This window comes from Bos taurus, chromosome 18 (assembly GCF_002263795.3).
Source record: "Bos taurus isolate L1 Dominette 01449 registration number 42190680 breed Hereford chromosome 18, ARS-UCD2.0, whole genome shotgun sequence".
In the NCBI taxonomy this organism is placed as follows: Eukaryota; Metazoa; Chordata; class Mammalia; order Artiodactyla; family Bovidae; genus Bos; species Bos taurus.
In genome coordinates this window covers 34,347,554-34,365,430 of record NC_037345.1, presented here as the reverse complement: position 1 = coordinate 34,365,430, position 17,877 = coordinate 34,347,554, and the positions used below count along the sequence as shown (strand labels likewise).

Here is a 17,877-nt window from a genome sequence, read left to right as displayed (position 1 = left end):
TCAGATGCACACTCTGTCTTGAGCACCTCTGCTTCAGTCTCTGCCCAGCGGAGCCCTGGATGTCTGAAAGGGCTATTGCTTTTAAGGGCCTTGCCTGCCAGTGTGGGGTGTTCATGAAGAAGATGCAGTCTGGACACCACATGGCAGTCAGCACAGTGGGGGGTGGGGGCAGAGGATGGGACCAGGTAAGGTAAGACTGTCTCTCTCTGTGCTCTGCGTTTCTTTATTGTTCGGTATTTACAAAGAATATGCAGCACTTTTATAACTGAGAGGATTTAAGGTTTATTGAGAATACTAAACTATGAGCTCTCCAAGGTATCACTCAATAGGTTCATCGGTCGTTAGCTAATCATTAAAACACCACCACTTCTCACTCTCAAGCTGCCCACCAGAGCTGCCCACATGAGAGGCAGTGGGGCTGGGGGCTAAGATATGGAATGCTGGGCCTTGTGGCTTGATTTGGGGTCACACTTGAGACCCTGATTTTTCATCTATATGGTGTTTTGTCTACATGGTATTTCTCCCAGGGACCAGTGTCATGAAGGTCTGTAAGAGAGGCCCTTCTGTGATCTCTTTTTCCTTGTAGATCCAGAATACTTCGAAAGAGTCCTGAGGCTGCCTTTTTGTGGGTCACATGACTATGAACTTGGCTAGGGTCTGACAGCTGGACATGTAGTGGGGTCTGGGTGTTGGGGTTATAGCCAGGAGAGGCTAATGCACCTCGCTCACTGTAAGTGCCCAGGGGCCCTGCGGACTAACCCGGCTTGTGTCTTGTAGATATTCGGCTTCTTGGCAACAGCGGCCTATGCGGTGAACACATTCCTGGCCGTGCAGAAGTGGAGGGTCAGCCTCCGGCAGCAGAGCGCCAATGACTACATCCGCGCCCGTACTGAGTCCAGAGATGTGGACAGTCGGCCTGAGATCCAGCGCCTGGACACGTGAGGGCGCGCTGAGTCTTCTCCCCTCTGGTCCTCCTGCCCGTACTTTCAATCAAGTTTTTCTTTCCCTCATCACATCAGATTATCATGTGACTAAGTTGAATTTTGTCCTCCTTGGTAACAGTTCATTCTGGGCAAGGGTTTTCATGGCAGCCCTGATGGTGGGTGCAGGAGGTGGGGGACCCCGTGCCCAGCCTTTCACACAGAGGCGGTGGGAGGGGCCTGCCTCCCCCATCCTCTGGCTTGGTGGCCATGGGAGCCACTGTCCTCGCCGGCCGCCGTGTCCACTTCACTGTTCCTGAGCACAGGCTTCGCGGCTGACTCTGAGCCACCCCCTCATATGTATTCGTGATGAGTCAGGACTCTGGATTAAATGGGGGCTGTTGGAGGGGAAAAAACAAGTATCAAGGAGTGAAACTTTATGGTTGGAGTGATGGGTCAGCAGTGCTTTCTGGGCAACCCCCATAGAGGCCCTGAATGCGCTTTAGTCTCGCTGCCAGGATGCCCCTCTCCCCATTGTTTTCCATGCCTGGGGGCACCGGGACCCCAGCACGAGCATGGACAGCCAGCTGTGACACCAAGGGTCTCGGCGGCAGGTGTGCCCACTGGGTGCTTTGCTGGCTCTGGGGGAGGCTGGCACCCTCTTGGCTGGGCTCCAGGGCACTGCTGCGCATCAGGAGGTCACCATCTGTTTCCTACCCTGCTGAGACGTCCCTGGAATCATCTTCCTGAATCCCAGAGGCTCCTCCAAGAATACGAGGACCATCTTGTTTTCCAGTTTCCTACCTTCCCTGAATACGCCGAGGCTGGACTGCAGATTTTCTGTCATCTTACCTTCCCAGATAAAAGCCACAGGAGAAACACAGTCTGTCCCACCAGTCCAGACCCTTGCCCATTTGCTGGCCTCACGGACCACAGGTGGGGACACGCCTCTGTCTCGAGGGTATGTGCTGATTTTCAAACGCCTGAGAAGAGTTCTAGAGTGAATTCTGAGTGGCTCCGTCTAGGATTTGAAAACTACTTGAATCTGCACCATGACACCCCCTTTCACTGATGTTTCGGAGGGTGACGACCCTGTACCTCAGGGTCATAACTATGAACGTCGATCTTGGAGGCTGTTGGGGAACATTCTAGTTCCGTAAGGTTTTGTATGAATTCTCGGTAAAGTGAAGATTATTGTGGTAACTAAGTTACACAGGCCCCTGCGATGCTGTAGTTTTTTGTTTTTTTCTGTTGGAGACTAATTGTTTCTCTTACGGAAAATTTGTTTTTACATGTCGGGTTTTCACTCTTTGAACTGTCCTTAATGTTTACAAACCTCACTCTAGCTCCAATATTTTGTGTTTCACCCTCACCAAGGAAAAGAATGCTCACTGCTGGTGGGAAGATTTTGCATTAATGAGGAGAGTCCCAGATCTTGTGCTAGTGAGTGCTTACAGCTTCAGCAGCGGGCAGTGTCATGAGAGAGGGGGTCTCGGGGAGCAGAGCCTGTGTGAGAAATGTCCAGCCCTGCACAGGCTGGCATTGCCTTCTGCAGAGCAGAGCGGTGTGCAATTTCCTGCACGGGTGGCTTCGTCAGGTAGCACTGCTTGGCTGGGGACCCCGCAGGAAATGGTACTGGCCATCTCTGAAGGGTCGGGGTTAGGGCTCCCTGAACCGAACATCCTATACAACTCAAGTTCTGCTGAAGTTCCTTTCTGGGGCCGTGACCCAGGCCACCTGTTCAAGCCCCTGGTCTGGTCAGAGACCCAGCTTGTCTGGGGGTAACTGACCTCCCACTGTCCCCACCTAGGGCAGCCAGGCCTGGTCACGGCGGTCTGACTGAGCCCTCTTCCCATGGATGTTGTGAGGCAGTACAAACCAGGCTTCACAAACCTCGTACCTATTATGTCTAGTGACTTTTGAGGAGATTATGACATCTGGATTTTATCTGTTCATTTTATATATTTATTTTGCATTTGTAGAGTGTATATGCTTTGTCAAAATGGGGCTTATTGCCCTCTGAGAATTCCATTTAAAAACAGGGTTACAAAGACTCAGCCTTGCATCAAATGGGGCCCACTTGGAAGGACCACCCTGAACTTTATCAGAAATCTCCTTCTGGGATTCATGTTACTGGGCCTCAATAAAAAGCTGCCTTTGAAGTGAGATTGGAAAAAAGAAGACTCTTCAGGCGAGGGTTGTTGCCCAAGTTTTTCCAAGTCACTTCAATAAAACCGGTTATCATCTGGCTGAAAGGAGTCTGTTGGTATCCTGAGGATGTGCTGTCAGCTGCAAGGAACGGTTCTGAAGCCCACTGAAGTTGTACACGCTGACATGATAAAAGGTGATGACACCTTGTGCCATAGGCCACTTAGGAATTAATTTACATCTTAGTGTTAGAATCTTGGAATTATTTATGTCCCTGTAACTATTTAATGTCCTTTGTGCCATGAGGCTCTCCCATGGTTTTTGTAAATATATTTCTTTATATTTAATTAGCTCCCAGTATAGCCGAAAGTGACCAGATATGCTGACTGGTGGACTGTAGAGTCATAAGTCTTGTCACATGGTGAGAAGGAAGGAAGGAAGGAATATGGTTGTCTAGTGTGAATGGAAAGACACTCGCATTTTCTTTATGTTGTTTCTGTGTACGAACAAGACAATCTAGATTTGGGGAGGCTTAAAAGGGCTTTTTTTTTTTTGCAAATTGAAATAAGCTTATTTTTGCATTTAATAGTTGTAATATGGACCAGTGTCAGTTTGGTTTGGGGAATTTTTAAGACTGAGGCAACCTTAGTGTTTTTTAATTTTCTGGTGGGATGATATTGGCATTCACAGTTGATGCCCAACTTGTATACGTTTGAATTTGTTCCTGGATACTGGATGGTTGAAACCCTCAAGCATTTGGTGGAACCTCTGGTGGTTTTAGATGGATGCAAACACTGACGTCTTCAGAGAAAGTTTATCCTGGCATCGATCCAGTTGATGTGGTATTTTTTCTTTTCTCTGATTCTCCTTTACCCTCCCTTCACGTTGCCGAAGACATGGCAGGGGGGTGGGGTGCCTTACCCCTTTCATACAGAGAGATTCCGGTCACGAGAGCCTAAAGATACTCGTCAGCTCTATATAAAGCCGGGGAAGGCACAGGCAGTTACAGATTAAAACCTCACAGCAGAAGTTCTATTTGAAGTAAAGGAAACAGATTCTCACTCTGCAGCAAGTCATTCAAGAGAGACAACCTTTGCCCACAGAAAGGCAAGAATGTTGACGCCTGCCCAGTCCCAATATCCATGTCTTCCTTGGCAGCTTGAACCAAAGTGCCAACGTGGACGGAGCCCAGGCTGGCCGCAGGGAAGCGGGGACCCAGTCTGGTTCTGGGGCTCGGCTCTGGGAGGTGGATGTTACCCCCTACCCTTTGGGCACCATCACTGTCCCTTGGCTAAAGGCTCCTTCCTGTGGGCAGCCATGGAGTGCGTCTGACCCCACCCCATGTCAGAGGCTTCTTGAGAGAGCTTTGTGACTCAGTTGAAAACATTCCTAGTCTTTTAAAGTTTGCAGTTTCATTCGCCTTTCTTTGAGGCTTTCTGAGTGACTCAGTCTTGGGTTGAGCCACAGGCGGTCTCTGAGGAGATAAAGCACTAACTCTGGTCTGCACATGTATGTGAATTCCTGCTTGCAGCAAATGACCCTTAATACCCCCTCCATATGTCATGTGTGTGTGGCCCAAGCTCACCTTTTCTCATAGACTCACCTGTGCTGTTTGGGAAGGAACCCCTCACTTCTCCATGTGTTTAAGAGGTGGACCAAGTCCCTAATCTCGGGCTCTGCAGGATTTTCAGTGGGCTGTTCTTAGAATCTGCCCTGACAGAGTGTGGAGACAACACGTGGCCACTTTAGGGATTCTGGGAGGCAGTGGCAATGTAAGTGGGTCCCGGTGTGCCACCCATGTTCCAGACAAAGCAGCCATGAAGTCTTTGTGCCAAGGCCTGATAGTCATTTTCTGCACATGTGTTTTACAGGAAAACATGACACTAAGCAGATAGCAAAAGGCGAAAACAACTCAGCTGAGGGCTGCTTCTAAATTGACTGTCCCAACCACGTAAAAAATGGCTTCCTGCTCTAGTGACTGCCATTAGCGAGTGAGGTCTCCAGACACGTTTCTAGCTCCTGGTGAAGTGTGCAGAACCCAGGGGCTCTCTTCATTAGCACCCACTCCCAGGACCAGCTCAGTGACAGCTGATGAGGGAGCGGGGGCGGGTCTGGGAGGTGAGAGGAGTGGGGAGCAGGCCCAGACCATCTGCTGAGGGCCTGTCGAGAGCACTGGGCATGGTTACCCACCCCGGCTGTGCTTGGTTAACTACCTCCTGTCCTCTTTGGAAAAGCAAAGTCTTGTATTCCAGAACCCACTTGAGAGTGGGAGCCGAATGTGGGGACCAGTGTGCCTGGGCACTGCTGGGCTCTTTGTGTGAGTTTGGGAACTCACAGGTGTGGACAGGTGACTCAGATTCTGATCTGGGGGCCCCTCAGAGAGGACGCAGACCCGACACCGCCTGCCTCCAGCCGTGTAAACCTTCCTGGCTCTTTGTAAAATCTTCATTTCTTCTCCCCTCAGCAGATATAGCTGAAATCGTAACTGTCTGGTTGAGAAGGTAATTGGAAATCTTTGTGGCTCTTTACATTTCTTTTATTTAGAAACCATTTCTGCCCTCAATATCTGTTAGATCTAGAAGAATTTTTTTTCTCAAAGTTTAATGTTTGTTTAGCTTTTCTTCATACCAGTAAATGGCATTTATATACTTATAGGCTTGAAACTCCCTTCTTTGGTTTAGATTATATTCTCATTTCATTTGGATGTAATTTCTCAGCCTTAGGGATTTATTTTTTCCTTTCTTGTTTTTATTATTCTATAAACATTAAAAAAAATTACCCGCCAGCCCGCTGAGTCTAAATCAGTGGCAATTTGCCTAAAGTTTCATTTATGGATCCTTGAATCATGTGTCTTTTTCACAGGGTTAATTTGTTGTCTAGTTTTTATTCCAAGACTTCAGTCTGGGTGACTTGCTATCTGGACACCCTGGTGTGTCGTGTCTCCTTTGGAATGCATTCTACACAGGGCCGAGAGCCTTCAAGAAGGGGTTAATAACCTGGACTCTAGTGAGCTACATCAGAACTTTGATTTAGAGTAGGACCTTGTCTCAAATGACCTTAATCAGCTTTGCTGGCAGGATTAGGGTGAGGCCCGAAGCTTCTTTTCACCACTGCGCCTCAGAAGAGAGAACGCGTGACACAACTGATTTGAGGAGGGTTTGTACGGGATTCAGTAATAATCTGAAACTATCCAATTTGAGTCATCTTGGGAGGATGCTGCTGAAACCCGGTTGGAAGCGCCCCTTGTATCAAGACAGCCACCCGAAGGAATGGTCAGGAAGCGAGGACAGCGTGGGGGCCTCATGCCCAGGCAGGCAGGGCTGCGTCTGGCTGCTTCCCTCTGCGGCCCATTTTGCTTTCCTGCCTTTTCCAGAATTGATTTCCCAAGTTTCAGGACTTTGCTCTCCTCTCTGCAGATGTGAGGAAGGCAGCTACTCCGGGCTTGGAGGGAAAACTGACTGGTCTCCTGGGGGAGCTCAAGGGTGGGACGCCTGTGCACCGCCCTCATCCCCCCAGTACTGGCCCAGGCCCAAGGCCTCACCTGCTCCCAGCTCTGTCACTCCGTAACCTGTTTAAAAATGAGTTTTCAAACCCTGCCTCATGATGAAACTGACGTACGGGGATAAAACCAGTGCTTCTCCTAAGCAATAAGAGAACGCTAGGGGGCGAAACTATTTGTATATGTTGAAATTTGTAAGGGTTTAGGAACCCATGGCAAAGACAGTTAGCTATTTATTACAAGTATGACTATACTTTTTCCTTTTCCCAAAGTAGGTAGTTGTGTCTTTGGATATTCTAAGACAAATAATAATCACTTCACCTTGGTGCCTTCCGTGTCAGTCACATAAACACTCCCGTCAATCATGGAATTGAAAAAGATGCACATTTGGTTCAACAAGATAACACTATTTTTGTAGCATGATTTTAGATTGTGTCCTTTTAATATTGCTTTCAGCAATGCTAGTTTTGAGGTTTGGTCGTTTTCCCTTTAAAACTTCACTATGTATTTTTAAAAAGAAAAAAAGAAATCCAACCCCTCAGCTTTCCCTTGTCTCTTCTCTGCTGCTTTCTCCCCAACACCTTGTTTCCGCTTACCTAAACAGTCTGAGAGTAAGAGTATATTTCTGTGAAATAGTTATTAATCAGTATAACTGTATTTGGCATTTTTTTTACCCACTTGCTACTTCTGAACAGCCACTGCTCACCTCAGATGGTAAGAGGAAAGTGGTTCCATAAGAACAGAACATTCTCGGTGCTCTGAGTTCCCTTCTTTGGGTCTGAAACGGTGACAAGCCCTTTCCCGGTTGCTGCCTGTCTTCCAGATTCGCTCAGGCCATCCTCCTCTGTGGCCACCAGCTTGCCTCTGCCCGTGTAAGACGTCCTGCGGCAGGAGTGGGAGTGGGGACTCTGCTGGTCTCAGGTTCATCTTCCACTCGGATCTCTGGTTCATGGATGCCCTGGATAGGTTGGACGGCCCTTTCTGGTTTCCGGCCCAAACATACTAGATTCTGTGCTGTGATGAGCTTGGTGAAGACACAGATGACCTTTCACTTTCCCGCCCCTGCAGGACTGAGTTATGTCTGGTCAAGAGAAATCTTGAGGAAACTAGCTGAGTCCATTTAAAATGAAGGCATGGATTTATTGAAACATTAAAAAAAAAATTTTTTTTCCACTTTGAAGGGTCAGGCAGTTATTTTCTAACAAAGGAAGACGAGTAAGATGGCTGATAATTCCCATGTGACTACTCTGGTACTTGGCCCAGTGGCGCTTGGGGGAGGGGCAATGTTAATTTAATAACTACTACACTTGCTTCTTAAAAGTCTACTTCCTTTAACAGTGTAGTTGCAGCTGTGGGGCGAGCTGGGGTGATGTGTGTTCAGCGAACTTGTTATGCTATTGGGCAGTCTGAGCTCCCGTCCTGGCTTCTGAGGCTGGTGTGGGCACCACTCAGCTCCCACCAGCCCAGATGTGACCATCCATTCAGAGTGGTTTGGGGGCCCCAGAGCCTTCGCTCCTGTTTATTCCTGACAGCCTACAAAGCCTCACACTGCCCTCAGTTTTCCCCCTTTATTTCTTTTGAAGGACCAATTTTTTCACGGTACTTGTCCTGATTGTTTTCATAGTGTTCAAATCTGTATTTTTGTATGTAGAGGGAAATAATTTTCTCAACACTAATCGCTAATAAATATTGAATTGTCATGAAGGAGTTCTTGTTTAATAAACGGACGTGTAAAAACAGTTATCATCTCTTTCTTCACTCTGCCTTGCTCCCACCCCTTAAAGGCTGTGGCCCGGATCCTAAAACAGGCTTGTGAGCTGGGGGCCAAACAGCCATAGTGGGGGTGAGGACACTTCGGTATTGCTGTTGACCGGTGGCTTGGCCAGGGTTGGCAAGGTGGAGCCACTCCCAGCAGCCCATCGGCTCTTGCAGGTTCTACTTTCATACGTGTTTTTAGAACACGTTACATACTGTGCGAAAAGCTGGGGCAGAGTGCCTTGATCTTTCCCATCACCTGGGCCAAGACACTGACTCACTGCGGGATTGTTAGCTTGATGTGAGAAGCTGAGACCCCCAGGCCTCTCGTGGAGACCTGAGCAAGTCACCGAACCTTCCGTCAGATTCCTGACTACAAGAGGATCATGTGAGGAGTAAAGAGCCCACACGAAGATGCCTGGCGGGGAGCAAGTGCACGGGCATCGCTGCTGTAACCTGCAGATGCAGGATCCACGTGGGGCGTGGGACCACTCCGTGCTGATGCCTCTCACCTGACAGCGTTGCTCTGGTGTGTAAGGTTTTTATCAAACACACACACTCCAAGCAGGAAGTCAGTCTGGTTTAATCCATGATGGCTTTTTTCAGGATAGGAGATTCACATGCAAGAGAAGAAGAAAAGACTACAAATGCCCAAATCATGGGTCCAGAACTCTGGCTCATTCACAAGGTCTCTTGGGTCACAGGAAATGCCATTGAAAAAGCTGCTTTTGTGTTAAAAAAAAAAAAAACAAAAACATAAAGTAACAAAATCCTATTGAAGATATATGCACAGCATAAGGTCCTTAGGTGAACACAGAAGGCACGTCTCACCCCTCATGTGGGTCAGGTGTCCAGAAGTATTGTCCTGAGGGCCTGGGAGCCGCTCACCTGCGGACGGCCCCAGGAAAGAGAGGGTTGGGCTGGGCCTGCCCAGCTGCCCCGCACGCTGTCGCTGCCACTTGTTACTTGGAGCCCTCAATCTTTTGGACCTGGTAAGCTAGTCTACGAGCTTTGCTTTGAAACAGTCGTACACCCAGAATAGGCAGGTCACCTGAAGTCATGGTCCTGCTCTCCAAAAGTGTGAGGTGGGCAATGGGACCTACTCTCTCCTAGGTCACAGGGTAAAGGCTAGTTTTCTCCCTGCTTCAAGAATGAAGAGGGAACTGGTGCTCCTTGAACAAAAGAATTTTTGGAAGGATCATTATTGACAAAGTGCCTGGCATGAGCAGGGGCCCCAGCCACAGAAGGAAACCACCAGGGCCCAGGGCTTGGCCCTGTGGCAGTCTTTATCTTGCTTCTTTCCCCGACACTCGCCAAGGCATGAAGGGCCCCCCGTGATGGGGTAACAAGGCTCCATCTGCTCTGTCCCCGTGCTTATTTTTGGCAGAGAGGTTAAAGGGCTTAAGGTCCTGGGGCAGAAATGAGAAGGGGCGGAATATTCACAATGCCGTCACAGCAGAGAGGCTGGACAGTGCTAAGCCAAGGGCTGCCATTGTGTATGCGGGGGCTCAGGAATGTTGCTTGGGGCTGTAAGGAGGCCTGCTCTGTCAGCAGCTCCCACTGCTGCCCGAGAAATCACAGCCTCCCTCCCCACAGGCTTCCCTGGCCACACTCTGGCCGGCCTGGTCAAGTGCGGGAGCGGAGGCCTGCGTGGCTCAGGTGCCAAGGCAGGGCAGGTCTTCAGTCGGAGTCAGAGTCGGAATCCTCTTCTGAAAGGAAAGCAGAGAGGACGCTTGGCAAGAGCTCTGGGGCCAGTGGTACCTGAGAGCCGACTCCGGGGAGGCGCTGTCAGCCCCGGGCTCAGGCCACAACAGCTGATGGTGGTGTCCGCTTGGTGCGGGGACTACGAGTGCCTGATACCCTCTCGGCTGCAGCAGAGGGGAAGCGGGGAACCCAGATGCCCCTTCCTCTGGGGCCCCAGGCCCTCCCAAATCTGCCTGGCTGTTCTCCCTGCAGGTGGCAGGCTTGTCTATCTGCCCCGCCCCCCAGCCTGCAGTGGGGCTGGCTGTAGTCTGAGAAACTAAAACATACTGGAAAAGCAGGGAGCTTGTTTTTAGCCATTTCAGTCTCCCCTGCCCCAGGAGTTTCAATGTCACCTGCCTGGGGACAGCAGGCCCTCAGTGTAAAGAAGCCCCGCAAAAGCCCCCCTTGTCTCTATCCAGCCCTGGGTCACTGCTGATCCTCACAGGGCATGGCCACCTGTTCCAGAAACACCTCACCTGGACGGGGGCGCCTGCTCTTTACAATCTGTTGTCCTCACTCCCCCTGCCCCGTTTATTTTGCCTGCACACTCCTACAAATCTATCAAAACCCAGCTCTAGGGTCGCCTCCACAGCCTCCGAGCTGGCCTGTAGGATGGGCCCTCCCTCAGCTGCTTCATCTCCACCTCTGTGAGCCCTCGTTTTGCTGTCGTAGTTGACGTCAACTCGGGTTCCTCCCGCTCCCTGTTGATGCCGTGCGTGTACACCACCACTGTCTCTGGGCCTGATTCCTGCCCCCTCAACTCCCTGAGGGCAGGTAGTTAGCCTGCCCATCTGCACACCCCTAGGGCCCAGCACACGGCAGCCTCAGCAGGTGTTTGGGTCAACAGATGCTGACAGAAGGCCTGGGAGGGATCGGGGACACCGGATTTGGGGGGAGGAGTTGTGCTGAGCCAAACATCTGATTTACTCACTTGCAGGGAGCTGACATCTGTCTGTCCATTTAAAGCCTGCTTGGGGGTTTGGAGAGGGACAGGCAGGTAAACAGCTTGGGCCCTCCAACCCAGGTCAGCTCCTGGGCTTCCCTGCATTTCTGTGTTGGAGCCTCCACTGCCCCTCCAGGTCCCGCCCCTCTGGGCAGGGACCTCTGTCTCCTCTGATGGCCTCCCTGGGCAGGAAAGCCCCAGGCTTTGGCTGAGGAAGCTCTGAGAGATCACAAGCTCCAAATTGGCTTGGTCCCTCTGGGCATGTCCCTCAAGGGCCCCCCTGTGCTGCACATATGCACCCCAAGGATGTGACATGTTGATATGGCTGCTGTCATGGATGGAAAAACCAGCCATCCAGCTTGCAGGCTTTTCCTTTCTTTTTCAGTCAGGTAATGGCACAACAGCCATTCTGAGCTGAAGGATGGCTGGAGGAGGCCAGAAAGTCTGTGGCACTTTTCCCTGGATATAAAAAATATCCATCCTTGGATAAAACAAGCCCGAGCTGCCCTGTATTTGCCTGGGACTGTGGATAAGAGCTTGGCTTGCTGGTCTTTAAGCTGGGGGGCAGGCACGACTGGAGACGGGAGGCTACTCTGGGACCAGTGGCTGCTCTGCAGCCCAGTGGACAGCGCCCAGGAGTGGTCTCGTGAGGCGAGGAGGTGCCAGGCGTGCCCTCAGCGTGCCCTTCCTGGAAAGGCTGAAGCCCCAGAGAACCGTGTGTTCCCCGGAGGGGAGCAGTTTTATCATCAGTGCCACACGAAGAGATACTAGAACCAGGCTGTGAACACACTTCCTGCCCGTGGGGAGAGAGGAAATGCTCTTACTCCAGCCTTAAACCAGCCAAGAGCCCGCAAGGGAGGGCAGGGTCCCCGCAGTGACCATCCCAGGTGACGGGCCCGGTTCTCTGGTGGAGCCCACAGGTGGCCACCCACCTTCTGCCTTGTCAGCTGTGGTCTCCTGTGCGGAGTCCTCTTGTTTGAGGAATTTGGCTACATCGTTAAAGATCAGGTAGAAGTCAATGGCAAACACGATGGTGGCAAAGAAGCCAAACACCTGTGGAGACAGGGGCAGGGCGGATGGCACATGTCAGCAGGAACAGGGAGCCTGAGAAGGGGAAGGCCACCCAGGGCAGCTGCCGACCCGTCCCCATAGCTTGTCTTCATTTGCTTGGATAAGCAGCTCAGAATGGCAGGCACAGACCCTCTCCCATTAATGACAGATAGGCAATCGAGCTGTTCATTTGGTTTGGCCAACAGCCTTTCCAAATTCTGGGCAGAGTCAGTCTTCAACCAGAGGACTGTGGCGTTGCTGAGATCCACGATGAAAGGCCAAGGTACCTCAGCAGAAGCAGACTGTGCCCAAGGAGCTAGGAGGGGTACCCACTTAGGAGTGAGGTGAACGTGAGTGGGGCACCCCTCCTTCCCAGAGGTTGGGGAGCAACTCACCCCGGCTGCTTTGGAAGCCCCATCTGGGTATTTGGCCACGGCTGTGATGGAGATGGCAAAGTAGATGAGGGCTGCTGTGACACAGCGGAGGAAGTCCTGGGGAGACAGGGGTGCAGTCACATGGCTGTGAGCTCCCTGGTGTGGGGCACACAGCATGGGAAGGTGCCCACAGGGAGCTGAGGCAGGGGAGAGGGGCTCAGAAGGGCAGTGTGTGCCAAGGACAGGGCCGGAATCCCACTGTCAGATCCGGGACATAGGCGGGGCCTCCAGACCAGCCTCCACGCACTCCCCCTTCCAGGCCCCACCTGCACGCCCTGGTCCTCCTCCAATCTCTACTCCTGCCCTGTCCAGGTGCCTCCTGCCTGCCATTCTCTGACAGGTGGACAACAGGGTACGGACCAGGCTGCAGCCCACCCTGTGGCCAGGCCCATCTGGTGGAAACCTTGTCACCGGCTCCCTCTGGCTCTCCAACAGCGAGATCTGGTCACTGGTCTTGCTTTGCCACATGCTTGTGGCAGATCCATTTATGTACCACGGTTTGCACCTACTGATCCCTAAAATGGGGACAGGGCAGAAAGCTGGAGACCAGGGTTCAAGTGTTTCAAGTGTACCTTTGCTGTCCCTTCTGACTCATTTCACACAGCAAAGTCCAGGGTGGGTTTCTGGGCCTTCCCAGGTGATAAAATGAGTTGCCAGATGGCTGAGATCTGGGAGAGCCCTTCAAGTCCTCAGTTAACCCGCCCTGCCCTATATGGAAATGGCTAGAATTCCTGCGGCTGAGGCTCATTCCAAAAGGCCCAGCTGGGAGCACCAGCGCCACCTGATGGCCAAGGGTGAGAATGCCATCTGGGTTCACAGCCTCACAGAGGGACCCTGGAGGCCCAGGAGGTGGGCAACCTGCTCTGGGTCCCCTGGCTGCTGCAGAGTGAGGCCTGGATCACCCGAGGCCAGGCCTTCCCACCAGGTTCCAACTAGCTGCAAACAGCCTCCAGTGACTTGAAGGGAGGGTGAGGGCCAGCCAACCTCTTCCTCCTGGGGCCCCAGCCCTCACCATCATGGGCCAGCACAGGCCCTGCCACTTGTCATTCAGCTGCATGGCATCAGCAAAGAGGAAGCAGAGGGCCAGCAGGAACTCCAGCAGGGGCGCCGTGAGGAAGGCAGATGCTGAGGACGCCACATAGCAGACGAAGATGATGAACGAGAGACCCTGGGAGGTGAGGGAGGGAGAGGTCAGGGCCTGTGCACAGCCCCACCCTGCAGGCAGGAAGAGAGGTGGCTCCAGCATGGAGTGACCTACCCAGTTCTCCAGTCGCAGGATTAGAACTCACACGGTGCTGCCCCCAGTGCCTCTGGGCATGGCCCTGCACCCAGGCTCAGGCTAGCTCCCTGCCAGGACCCAATGAGGAAGCCCCAGCCTCTCACAGCATCCAGTCCCCCAGAAGGCTACCTCCCCACCACCCACCCCTGAGGCTCTCTGGCAGAATCCATCCAACCCAGATGGTGCTCCACAAGGGAGAATCAAACCTACGCCCTCTCAAAGGCAGTCAACTAAGCAAGAGCCAGTTTCAGAAAATTACACCCCAAACCCAAGATCTGTGCTTTTCAATGAATGAAGAATTTACATGAAAAACAGGACACAAATCTGGCACTTTAGTAAATAATATGCCTGCTGAAGTATTCAAGAGTTGAAATGTACCAATGTCTGCAATTTACTTTGGATGCACCAAAAATAAAACGGATTGGACTCCCCTGGTGGTACAGTGGATAAGAATCTGCCTGCCAATGCAGGGGACACTGGTTCGATCCCTGGTCCAGGAACACTCCACATGTCAAGGAGCAACTGAGCCTGTGTGTGCTCATACACCAAGAGCCTGTGCTCCAGCAACAAGCAAAACTACAATAAGAAGCCCATGCACCGCAATGAAGAGTAGCCTCTGCTTGCCACAACTAGAGAAAGCCCACCCAGTGCAACCAAAAATAAATTATAAAAAAGTTAAGAAAATGAATTGATGGACAGAGAGATATGTGAGAGGGGCTTCCCTGATAGCTCAGTTGGTAAAGAATCCACCTGAAATGCAGGAGACCCCAGTTCGATTCCTGGGTCAGGAGGATCTGCTGGAGAAGGGATGGATAGGCTACCCATTAGAGTATTCTTGGGCTTCCCTTGTGGTTCAGCTGGTAAAGAATTTGCCTGCAATGTGGGAGATCTGGATTTGATCTCTACTTTGGGAAGATCCCCTGGAGAAGGTAACGGCTACCCACTCCAGTATTCTGGCCTAGAGAATGCCATGGACTATATATAGTCACGGGGTCACAAAGAGTCAGCCAGGTTGCCAAGAGATTTGAGAGAAAGTAAGTAGCAAGTAAGGCAACTGTATAATTGGTGGGCATATGTTTTTGCTGTATATTTTCAAATTTTCATAATAAGGGAAAAACATCCAGAGGGAGAGGGCGTGGTGACACTGCCGCTGCATGCCCTGCTGCGTCACTGGTCCAGCCTTTGTGAAAGGAGGCGCAAGGTGTCATGAGGAACTGATTGAGAATGAAATGTTTTCTGCAACTTGGCAACTGATGTGGGAGGATGCCAACGCCCGGTTAGTTCTGCATAGGTGCCAGAGTCCCGTGGCCTTGTCTTCTTGGGAGGCTCCAGCAGCCTCTCAGCACATCTCTGTGCCTTAGTTTCCCATCTGTTCAAGCTGGGCTCAGCTACCTCCGTTGTCATGTTCAGAGCAGACACCTGTGCTCTGCAGCTCATTCGTCTGAAGTCACCATGGTGCGCCCCGTGGGGCATCTGGGTGTCATCCCTCCCGAGCCCCCCAGCCCCGCTCTGAGCTACTCAGCTATGGACGTGCTCAAACCCAGCCAGAGTGACCGAAACCAGAACGGAAAAGGGCCAGCAACCATGGAGCAGGATTGCTTAAGAACACATGTGGAGTCAGCCAGACCAGAGTTCAAATGCTGATGCCCTTTTATTAGCTGTATGACACTGAGCAAGCCACTTCATCTCTCTTAACCTCACTCTTCTCATCTGCAAAGTGGGCTGTGAACATCACTGGGTGCATGGGTGGTGGTGAGGAGCTCTCACAAACCTCGTCAGACCCTGGCCTGTGAACAGCCCATCAACCCCATCTGCCCTTCCCAGTGCACCCACCCAGGCTCGGGAGGGATGACACCCAGATGCCCCACAGGGCGCACCATGGTGACTTCAGACGAATGAGCTGCAGAGCACAGGTGTCTGCTCTGAACATGACAACGGAGGTAGCTGAGCCCAGCTTGAACAGATGGGAAACTAAGGCACAGAGATGTGCTGAGAGGCTGCTGGAGCCTCCCAAGAAGACAAGGCCATGGGACTCTGGCCCAACCCTATCCTCTACTTCCTGTGCCAAAGGCCCTCATTTTCCTTTCCCCTACCCGCAGAGCCTGATCCTGGGGATCCCCCTTTTGATTCTGTTCCTCATTCCCCGGATCCCTGGTGGCAACTTCCTCCCTCTTCCTGCCCATGTCAGCCTCCCACTTGCTTGGGCCTGGGGGCAGCCAGAGGTGACCTGAGGACGCAGGAGTGATCTCAACTGGCTCCCCTTGCCTCTTCAGTGCCCATCCCTCATCCACCCTTCCTCCCCTCTTCATCCACCTGGACCTAGGATCTTGGTGCCCAGTTTTGCCAAGGGCCTCCTCTATGCTCTGCCCACCCCTCCTCCACCCATGAGGAGGGCTTGAGTTGGGTGTGTTTGGGGTCCCCTCAGTGGGCCTTGGACTCAAGGCTTCTCTCCACAAATGTGGCTCCTATCAGTCTGCAAAGTGGCCAACCAGGAGGTGACTCCGAGCAGTGTGAGCTGAGTCCGGGATCCGGGTGCCTCATGTGGGGAGTTGGACAGGTGCTGGCCTTGTGACCTCTGAGCTGACCCCAGAGGCAGGAGGAGGTGATAGGACCGACGCCTGCAATCTGCCCCCTGGGAGCCCAAAAGAGAGGTGGGGACAGAGTCCTCCCTCTGATCCCTGCTGTTCTCAACCATGCTGTCACCTGACCTGCAACTGATCCGGGTCAAATCCCCTAGACGCTGGGGCCTCAGCTTTCCCGTCTGCAAAGTGGGAATAATGACAAGGGTTATCAAATTGCTGGAGATTCAAGTAACAAGTGCTTCTGTCTCATCCCGCCTCCCCACTAGGCGTCTTCCCTCCCTTCCCTCCCCTCCACGGAGGCCCAGCTCCAACCCCCAACCCCACAGGCCGACAGTGCGAGGGATTTTCAGTGTCCCGAAGACAAAGGGCTGATGGGCGTGGGTGGGGGTGCGGGAAGGAAGGAGCTCAGAGGGGGTGGGACGGCTGGGGCTGGATCCCAGCGAGGGCGGGGAAGAGGGGGATGAAGTCATCACCCCCAGCCGCCCCTCCGCGGTCTGGGTGGGGGTAGGCTCCTGCGCGCCCCCCAACCTTGTGGGCCGGGCCTCACTCAATCCCGGGGGGTCGCGCCCTCCCCACGGCTGGCGGGACTCCACTCTGGTTTACGCCCAGCAGCTCGAGGCCGGGTCGGTCCTCCCTGCGCCCGAGGAAGCGAGCCAAGGAGCCGTGGGCCCACCCCGGGTCGCAAAGGGCCGATGCCTCCCGGGTCCGGCAGGGGCGTGGCGGGAGGTTTTGCGGAGCGGGGTGCCCGTGAGGGAGGCCTGAAGATGCGGGAACGCAGCCCGTCCCAGGGGTCCAGAGAGGGCGGAGGGCCCGGAGGTCACACAGCGCCGGGCTGCGCTCCCCGGGGTCCGGCCACTGCGTCTGTGAGCCCCCTCCCCGGGCTCCCCTGAGGCCCCCGCATCGCCTGCGACCCGTGCGCGGTTCAGCTTCAACGAGCCCATCCCAAACGGAGGAAGTTTGCCCAACTCAGCCCAACTCTGCGGGGCTGCGAGCGAGGCCGGCGGGCGAGGCGCCAGGCGTGCAGACAGCGGCGCCCCAGCCCCACGCCCGGGGGCTGCAGGCGGGGGCGGCCGCTGGGGGCTGGGCTCCGCCTGGAGCGGGCCGTGGGCGCCGCACTCACCGTCTCCGCCAGCAGGAGGCGGCCTTTGAGCGAGCAGAGGAAGGCGCGCGCCGGCAGGAGGGCACGGAGCCCGGGAAGGGCCGCGCTGGGCTGGGTCCGGCCGGCGGGCTCGGGGTCCGGGTCGGGCTCCGGGTCTGGGGGCCACATGGCGGCGGCGGCGGCCGATGCTGAGGCTCGGCCTCGCTCCCTCTCACCCTGTGCCCGGGAGGGAAGCGGAAACCCCGACTGTGCGGAAGGAGAGCCGGGCTAGACTCGCAGGGCGCGGGGGCGCATCCCTGCCGCTCCGCCCCCACCCCCGCCCCGCCCCGCCCCGCCCCTCCTCCCTTGCTGTGCTTTTCTCGCCTCCTCGCCTGCAGCCCTCCTCCCTGACTCCTGCCCCCTCCTCTCCTCTCTCCCCTCTTCCG

At 53.5% G+C, this 17,877-nt stretch overlaps 2 protein-coding genes across 4 annotated transcripts in view; one reads left to right on the top strand and one right to left on the bottom strand.

The window, feature by feature from the left end:
- Positions 1 to 9,077, top strand: part of CMTM4 (CKLF like MARVEL transmembrane domain containing 4) — a 79,872-nt gene extending 70,795 nt beyond the window's left edge. Inside the window, exons 4-5 of one of the 3 annotated variants that reach the window (NR_198921.1) lie at positions 778 to 1,856; positions 7,391 to 8,306. Coding sequence is in view for 2 of the 3 variants with exons in the window: in XM_005218701.5 (XP_005218758.1) it covers positions 778 to 938; positions 7,391 to 7,691 (462 nt within the window). In the remaining variant the exon portion in view is untranslated. Of the gene's footprint in view, positions 1 to 777 lie in introns of all 3 variants that reach the window. The other 2 variants (XM_005218701.5, NM_001435354.1) reach the window with 2 other exon arrangements.
- On the bottom strand, positions 7,683 to 17,663 carry CMTM3 (CKLF like MARVEL transmembrane domain containing 3). The gene is given in 5 exon segments (NM_001099399.1): positions 7,683 to 10,031; positions 11,941 to 12,061; positions 12,454 to 12,549; positions 13,505 to 13,660; positions 17,474 to 17,663. Coding segments are annotated over 5 exon segments (549 nt in total). The 5' UTR covers positions 17,621 to 17,663; the 3' UTR covers positions 7,683 to 10,002.
- Between the last annotated feature and the right edge of the window lie 214 nt (positions 17,664 to 17,877).